Source organism: Adiantum capillus-veneris, chromosome 4 (assembly GCF_014529385.1).
Source record: "Adiantum capillus-veneris isolate H3 chromosome 4, ASM1452938v2, whole genome shotgun sequence".
Taxonomy (NCBI): domain Eukaryota; kingdom Viridiplantae; phylum Streptophyta; class Polypodiopsida; order Polypodiales; family Pteridaceae; genus Adiantum; species Adiantum capillus-veneris.
In genome coordinates, this window is record NC_140934.1 from 20085860 (window position 1) to 20094933 (window position 9074).

The 9074-nt window shown below is 43.6% G+C and overlaps 1 protein-coding gene across 3 annotated transcripts in view; it reads right to left on the minus strand.

The window, feature by feature from the left end:
- The window catches only part of LOC147458829 (beta-galactosidase 6-like), a 41729-nt gene extending 38392 nt beyond the window's left edge, over positions 1 to 3337 (minus strand). For 2 of the 3 annotated variants that reach the window (XM_086510258.1, XM_086510259.1), the window contains exons 1-10: positions 2938 to 3336; positions 2362 to 2457; positions 2164 to 2276; positions 1736 to 1802; positions 1559 to 1651; positions 1309 to 1452; positions 1120 to 1208; positions 912 to 1017; positions 749 to 836; positions 1 to 493 (exon numbers count right to left, since the gene is read on the minus strand). In XM_086510258.1, coding sequence (XP_086366384.1) covers positions 1 to 493; positions 749 to 836; positions 912 to 1017; positions 1120 to 1208; positions 1309 to 1452; positions 1559 to 1651; positions 1736 to 1802; positions 2164 to 2276; positions 2362 to 2457; positions 2938 to 3147 — 1499 coding nt within the window. In that variant the 5' untranslated portion in view covers positions 3148 to 3336. Of the gene's footprint in view, positions 494 to 748; positions 837 to 911; positions 1018 to 1119; positions 1209 to 1308; positions 1453 to 1558; positions 1652 to 1735; positions 1803 to 2163; positions 2277 to 2361; positions 2458 to 2937 lie in introns of all 3 variants that reach the window. The other variant, XM_086510257.1, reaches the window with a different exon arrangement.
- Positions 3338 to 9074: the final 5737 nt, after the last annotated feature.

Here is a 9074-nt window from a genome sequence, read left to right on the forward strand (position 1 = left end):
CTTGTTGTGTACCACATATAGTCGGTGGTATCCCGTGTGGTGTTCATTTGATCTTTGAGCCCAACTCGTGTAAATGCATTGCTTCCCCAGGCACCAATAGGTTCCTTGTAAGTCTCCCATACAAATGGTGTATGTTTAGTAGCATGATAGGGCACAACATGCTCTTGTTTAACGGTCTTCATGTTCATCCTTGTTGTTTGATGGTTTACTTGTGCCGTGTTAAAAGAAACATTTTTGCAATCCGGTAATATACTGACAGACCAGGCTGGAATATGGTAGGTGCCTGAATTGAAAGAAATTTCTGCATCTTTTTTCTGATCTTTGTTAGAAAGAAAGGCACAACATTGGTTATCTGCTGTTGTGTACACAGCTCCTTCTCGTCCTCGACCCCAAGACAACTTTTGAACTTCTCCATGAAGAAGCGGTTTTTCACAAAGACGGAGAATCTCATGTAGATCCTTCAAGTGACCCCATTTTGGCTGTTGTAGCAGACCTGCAGTTGAGAGCTCATTATAAGCAAAACTGGTGCATGACCACATTGATGTGAAAAGTAAGATATTTCACAACAGTTTGCAAATATGCAATCACATAGACCATCCTACTTGAAAACATTCCGTAAGTTGCAAGCATTGACGCATTGTAAAAGTGGGTCATACACAATATGTAGACCTGTATTACAATTTCTATACTGCTACAAAGGTTGTCTATTAAAGTCCAGTGCAAAATGTCAAATGCCTTTTCAACTTACCGTACTCATCCAAGGGTGCATCATAGTCATAGCTGGTTGCTATGAATGGTCCACCGGCTGTGCGCTCGAAGTTTGTTCCTCCATGGTACTACATTGGACAAAGCTGATTAGATCTCACCTCCTAATGAATGAAAGCAAGCTTCCTCAAGTTATTGTATCTCACCATATAGTAATTCTGGAAGGTGCCACCTGTTTGAAAAAACCGTGCAACAGCAAATGCAACATCTTCTGCTGGTCGATGAGGTTGTAAGCCTCCAAAAGCAAGGAACCTCCAAGCCATATCGAAGTGATTGCACGTTACACATAGAGCATTACACATACAAGCAAGCTTTTGTACCCACCCACACCTACAATCATGTCAAGAGACTTACCATCCAGTCCAGTTTTCAGTCCACATTTTGGGTTTCTTGTGAGAGTTTGGCTTAAAATGGTCACAATAAAACCCGTTGCATGTATTGATCTGCATGTGAGGAAAAGGTCGGATGTAAGAGCTTGGACTTGTAAGCATAAATGATTTGATGAACGTGTCTGTCTCAAAAAAAAAAATTTAAGTCACTTACAATTGGATCAGGAGCATCTTTTTGTTGGCACATCACCCAGGGCACTTGTGTATTTAGGCCTTCCGCCATCTGTGCGGTCCAATGCAAGTATCGTTTCCCAGCAGGTCCATATGGCTTGTATATGTTACCGTACTCATTCTCAATCTATATCATTCAAAAGATAACACTTCCCATCAGCAAATCATGATGGCTGTAGAAAAACTTGAGTACTGAAGTCCTCTGCCTTTGAGAGATCATAGCCACAAATTACCTGTGCCAAAATCACTGGGCCACCTTGCCAATAGAAGAGCTTTTCTTGCTTGAGAATGTCCACAATCTTCCTTGTGATTCTCTCCATTTCACCCTGTTAGTTTAAACAGAGATGTTGCTTTGTTTTCTATCCAATCACAAGTGAAAGCTCACAAAACGGGCTGGGATTAATGCATACCTTAAAGACTGGATTGTCAGTCCTGAATCTGATCCCTGGAAGAAAATGAAGCCATGCTGGAAAACCTCTGCATCATATGTTGCAGCTTAGTGTGGCCCTTAAAATTTTGCATAGAGCTCAAGGACAAGATTTCATGGCATCAATGCAAAGTATGTGAGCAGAACGTGGTACAGCCCAGCTTGATGGAGAGAATAGACACAAACCTAAGCTTTAACTAATCCCTAAAAGGTGTTGTTTTTTACCAGCAACACTTTCCCTAGAGACGGATGATGGTACCAATTTTTTTATTTTGATCTCCTTAATTTCAAAGGCCAGATCAGGCGTGCTTAAATTTTTTGCATAATGTCAAATTCATCTCAATCATGATCTAGCACAGAAGGGCCAGGATGCATGAGATTACACTAAGGATTTAGAAGATAGAAAATTACCCATAATTCCATTCTGCACAAGCATAGGGTCCAATGCGGAGATGGAAATAGAGGCCAGCCTTTTCAGCCTCTTTGATAAAGCGCACCAGATCCAGCCTTCCATTGAACACATACTGCAAATGGTTGTTTTGTTAGCAAGTATGTAGGATTTTAAATATCTACTAGAATGAGCACCCAAGGTAGTTCATGCAAGCGTACCATGCCACGCTGTGGTTCATGCATGTTCCAAAACATGTACGACTCAATAACATCAACCCCGCCTTCCTTGGCTTTAGCGATAAGGTCTGGCCACATCTGAAAGACACAACAATAGCATAACTACCATGATGACAATGGAATAGGATGGACAAATAGCTTAAGTACTGCTAAATACACGGACAATGGGTTCTTGGGTGGTGCAATCAATAGACTAGACAGCATTAGTAAGAGAGTAGCAGTTTGAATTAGACTTGAAGATGTCAACCCATGGGACAATGTAATATGTGCATGCTAAAAGCTGTTCAGAGCTTCGAGAATGCATGTGGGTTCTATTCCTTTACCACACTTATTGTGATACTGAAGTGAAGGTGATGGAACTCATGAGCACTTTGTAAGAATGCACGCATGGTTCTCTTCCTGTATCACAAATACTACGATGTTGAAGTAAAAGTGGTGAAAATCTGATGAATGATATTCCTTCTTTGCAATCGGTTCTAGATGCCTGAATATTTGAGATTAAGTACTATGACAATTTGTAGGTCACTTCAATCTGAATTTGAGCACTTTCTGAGGTACCTCAGGTGTGCTGCGTGGGTAGTGGATGGAAGCAGAGATGAGGAGCTTTCGTTGTCCATCGATGACGATGGCACGTTCATCATATGTGACACTGCGCTGCAGGCCGCCGAGAACAAGAGTTGAATTGGTGCAGCTACCAGTAGGGACCGTCGTGAGTAACACTATGAAGATCATCATAGCCAGCGGCCAAGCTGCTTTCCCCGCTGCCATGGCTTCTTCAACAGAGAGAATTCAAACAAGCTAATTTACGGCATGCTGCAAAGTACAGCTCAGAGATGGCGATGGCAAAGGAGGTGCGCGGGAAGGCTATGAGCGCTTTAAAAATACCAAGCTCAAATTTCACTGGCTAGGAAAAAGCGCCGTAGAACTAAAAAAGGCAGGCATTCTACCGGGGAGAAATTAGTAGGCTTAAGGGGTAGAGTCGAGAATTCCGGGCCGTGCCACTCAACTGTCTTGCGCACATCGTTAGCATAGTGGGCAATTTTCAATCCATGGCCTCCCATTCACCCACGTGGCACCTATTTACAACGCTAAAAAAAAAGCTGCGTCGTCAAAAGCTAACGATGTATAAATAAAAACACCTACATCGACTACGCTCTCCACAGATTGACGACGCGTAGGATTGACGACCAGACCAAGCTCACGCGGCTGCTCACGTTCTCTCTCAGCTTCAGGTTCTCTCTCTCTCTCTCTCTCTCTCTCTCTCTCTCTCTCTCTCTCTCTCTCTCTCTCTCTCTCTCTCTCTCTACTTGCCTTCCATCTTTCATGCGTGCAGTAGCAAACGTGCAAGTAGAGGCATATTGGCTTGCGCACTTTGCTAAGTTATTGGAAAAGCGCACTGTCCTATTGTTGTTGCGGGTGCAGCCGTGTCTGCTGGAGGAGCTTCAAGTCAAGAACTTTCCCTTGTAGCCGAATGCCCTGCTTTTACTCTCTCGGATGCGCCTACTTTGATAAGTATGCTTGCTTTTGTGCCCGATAGCCCAATTTTGTAGGGATGATAGTATGGTGCTTGTCAAAATTTAAGATGCCGCTGAACCTGTAATTGCCTTGCTATTTAGTCAAAAACCATGGTCGATTCTTACCGACAAAAAAAGAGAGGCATGTACCTACGTGTGCATCTTGCAAGCATGTGCCTCTATGCAAGATGTTGATAAGGGCACAAAAAATTATTCAGAGGCTGTTGAAAAGAGATGCCGTACTTAGCATTGCCTTTGTTGACATGTATGCCAAACGAGCCTGCTAGAACCTAGACATCTACTTGAAGAAGTATTGGGTTACTTCGCCTTCGGTGACTTATCCCATTAAGAGACACTGATAGAGTAGGCCCAACGATTTTGCTATGGATGACTTAAAATTCTATGATCTATGATAGTACAAAGTGTGCACCATGTCTAAGTCCTAAAAAGATTGCTTAGAATACCCATCACATGCTAACAAGAAAGGCAAATGGGCCTGACAAGATGGAGAAGCATCACTTCAGATGCAAGGATCACAAGGAGGAGAAAAAACCTTTAGCCTGGTTCTTTCCTACGCTTTTGGGGCTATGTGTATGAGTTTAAGTCTGGCAGCGAAATTGACTGCCTACAACTCTGTTGTGAAATCTCTTGAGAAATTTTGCATTGGATACATCTGATTCATCATGAGACGTCATCGTTGTTGACAAGTTTGGATATGGCTGGATGCTTGTGAGTCTTTGTGCATACAATAATGTATATGTATGCAAGTTCCAAAGTATGTATGTGTGTTGCTTTTCTGAGATTTAATGTTGGTCTCTGTTGCTCAAATGTGGAAAGTTAAGTCACATCACTTCACTTATGCTCGTGGGTGACTCTGATCGGCTCCCAGTGTGCTGCTATGTATTTGCGAGATCGATTTTCTCAGCAGCTATGGGTAATTTGTTTATCTGAGGCAATCATCATATATCAAATGCAAGATGTTTGCTGATCTCGTTGCCACATACATGGAAAATACCTCTATTGATACGATGCAGTCAGAGGGGAATCGCCTCTTTTTTGAGTGCACGTGGCTCTGCAGATATGGTGCTTGAACGTCAGAACCTGAGAATTTCCCCTCAGTGAGAACTCAGTATGTCCACTGTACTCGTCGCTCATTATGTGATCATGATGCAAATATGGAGTGATGGCAGAAGAGTTGAAAATCTTGCAGGAAACAGATCTTCCAAGTCTTGTGCTCTCCAGACATTGTCGATGGCGATGCATACAGATGCTCCTGATGTTTGTAGAGTTTCCAACCTTTTTTCAATTTTCCTTTCCCCGCCAGCACACTTTGGAAGTATATGGCTTGACCTCCTAATTGCCACAACAGGGATGATTGCGTCTCTGTGATCCCCATACTATCAGGGCTTTCATTCACAAATTCCACATGTGCCACATGATTTGAATGCACATTGCGATTGTTGCATCTCTTTTGAAATGTGAGCCAAGAGCGTCTCTTTGCCGAGCCCACCTTGGCCCACTATACCCACTAGACAGAGTCATGCTGCCCTAAAACTCAATGCTCCAAGGTTTGTTGCGATGATGCAGGTTGTGGTAGTTGCGTTGGGGCAATACGATCTACTGCATGTTGTCGGTAAGAGTAGTTGGAGGACATTGAGGGCGATGGAGAACACAGATGGCGTTAGCAGGCGAAGGCTAGTCACATCGCACAACACTACTAGCAAATCCCTCTTATCAACTCTAATTGTTTGGTTGGTGATTCCTCGTTTCACAATGCTGCCAATTGTCCTGTACATCTTCATTACTTGCTAGTGCATCTTGCATGGATAACTAATTTGATGTTTTGAGACCATGTCCACCTTCTGCAACGTCTAGGAGGGGAGAGTTATTATGCACGGGTAGGGGGTGTCCATGATGAGGATAAAGGGGTCTCACTAGCAATTATAGCAGCTATGTGTGTATGTCCACCTTCAACTACCTTACTCAGCTCATTTCTGCAGGCGCAACTACTTATGGCCTAACTCTACCGTGTTTCGTTGCAGACAGATCAAGAGAAACTTGGACGCAGCTCCTCTACATTTGCAACAGCGACATATTCCAATGTGCGGTGAGTACAAAGTGCCACATTTTAATCTTGAACGCTGAGGACACAGTAAAAAGGAACACACCGAAAATTGCATACTGCCGTGGGAATGGCACGTTTCCTCGTATTATAAAAATTGGGGAGGACTGTGCAAACTCCCCCGTGCAGGGACACCAGCACGTTTTCTTTTTTTTCTATAACATAAGAGATAGAGAACACATACAAATAATGAGATTACTCTCAGAACCTTAAACATTGTGCTATTACTTTTCTAACGCTTCGTACTTATTCTTTGCAAGGGACATTCAAGAAATCAGCAACCGCTTGCCTCTTCTCAGTCTGAAACCCCACAACAGCGCAATCCAGCACCAGGTACATAGTTGTTTCAAACGCTTGAACTATTCGTTGCTTAGCCGTGACTAGTAACTAAATATCACAAGGTTCTGATCGCATTGAACCATTAAGATTGAGTCCGACTGAAGCCTTCAATGGACCATCACCGAAATCGTAGGATACACCTCGGCAGATCGAAAGCGAGACATCGCACTTTAATCAAGAAGAAGGCTAGATTTCTACCATGCTCACAATCATGGATTGATATCGTCAATTTAGTACACCGATGGAGTTCAGAAATAGCAGCGATATTCAGACCTTTAAGCATATGCTTTGTTTGTGGTGTAGTTTTCATCCAAAGAAGTGCCTCTTTTCATTGTACTCGAGCTCCAGATGAGACATCGGTTGCAATGTTCGCTAGCAGTCTACTGGTATCCATCTTAGAGGCTACACAAATAGAAACACAATGGGTGCAGTGCTCCGCTTGTGAGAACTCAAGTGCACGTCGCAGATACTGTGTGCCGTTACTTCCAGAATACACAAGAAGAATACTGAACGGAAATCAGCTTCACATACAACTACTGAGCATCATTGACATATCTATCAACTCCATCTCAACAGTGACAACAATTGCACGTGGTACACTAGACAGACGTTCAATATTAGATAACCCTCTGCTGTCATGGAGTAAAGAGCATAGAACAACCTTCACAGAGCAAGACCTAGCTACATCACAAGTGGCAGACATACTTGCATTCAATCTTGAGAACAACTTAAAACTACAGAAGTACATGTCGATGGCTGAACGACCGAATAAGAAGCTTGGCCTCTGCATACTAAGTCAAGATAGTGTGAGCAAGATCATTCAGCACCAACAAGACAATGCACCGTTTGCACTGATGGCGCAGCTTGATACGAGTTTGATGTTTGGTATCATCAAAAACATCGTTGAACCAGCCACGAGAAGAGCATTCACCGCTAGCGATACTTACGAATTTGCTTCTTTGCAGCTCCGTGGCCGTCAACAATTGCTTGAGAGAACAATTACTTTCAAGCCCAACGGCATGCCTGCCGCATCAAGCTCCGTGAACGACATCACAATAGAGACGGCAACGTTTCCATTCCTGTTTCCTTTCGGGAAAGTCCAATATGATGGTACAATCAACTTCAGTATATATGTAAAGATACGTGCATCGACTTTGTTCTCCGTTTACACCCTGTACAAGCCATACCTGCTCATAATGTACCAAGTAAAGCAGGCTCTTATGTTGGCTAACAATACACACACGAGCTTGTTGCAAAGGGACATTGACAACTACAAGAAGGCCAATCGTACAGCAACTAACAAGGACACTGTGAGACATGTGCTTCAGTACAGCACCCCTTCCAGCATGCCAGGCTCCTGCTCGTGGCAGCGCAAGAACCTAAAGGACTTTATAGCAATGGTGGACGAATGGGGAATGCCTGATTTCTTCTTGACTTTCACTGTCGATGAGGTCACAGACACAAGATGGCCTGAGATTGACACGATCGAGCTAATTGCACCTCATTTGAACGCCTCCTTCACTTGGATAGACTGCCCGGTCGAATGCGCCCTCACCTTCCACACTAAATTCCAAATGCTTATGTCCAAATATATACTTGTGAAAGGTGTGTTGGGCCGTGTGCAACACCACTTGGTTAGATATGAGGTCCAAAATAGAGGATCACTGCATGCTCATGTCATATTGTGGATGCATGAAGAAGACAAAGAGCAACTATCTATTGAGATAACTGCATACATCCTGCAAGAAACCAGCACTGTGGTTTTGCCAGGAGTGAGCCGCCTCCGACAACTAGTGCTCAGGAAACAACTTCACAAGTGTCGTACAAGTTGTTACCACGGTCAAAGAGATGGAGTATGTAAACACGGTTTTCCATTTCATGCGCAGCCAAATCCAAACCCAGTCTTCAACGAACAAAATCACAGATGGCAATACTTCAGGCCCTGGCATGAAGACAGAAATGTCGTACCGTACCACCCTACACTGCTTCTGCTATGGGGTGCACATATGAATATATAGCGGGTCACCAATTCATCATTGTCCTATTACCTCCTGAAGTATACACTCAAAACTGAACCAATAGGCCATCTCAACATCCGCTCAGAAGATGCAAAGCGCTTAGGCCTAGGTGGCCTTGACACTGTGAAATTGAAGCTGCTCTCAGCCTCTTTATTGTCGAAGCCTATCTCAGCAACAGAAGTGGCATTAAATTGTTTGCAAATCCCAGTCATTTCAAAGAGTGACACCGTCCAATACGTCAACTCATCACCCCCGGCACTACGACAACAAATCATTTCTCACAACAATGATGTCGTGCTGCACCCTGTCGATCTGTACTGCGCACAACCACAAAGTCTGGAGAATCTTACGTTCTACCACTTCCACAAGAATTACACAGTGACGAAGGGGAAAAAAGGGAAAACAAGGATTTCAGAGGCGAACACCTACGGCCAATCTCTGGAGCGGCAACACCGACTGGTCCGTTTCACAGACTTCCACCCAGGGCATCATCGGGAGGCTTTCTTTTACAACATGCTGCTAAAGAGGATCACCTTCAGAAACGAATCCTAGCTGCTCTCACCGGAGAACACGTCCAGGTCATACTATCTTGAGTGCAAACTTAGAAATTTGATACTGACAGATGAGGACCTTGAGATGTACATCACATAGTATACACAACGAAATATGCTCACGACAGATCAAACACACCAATTTTAGAAT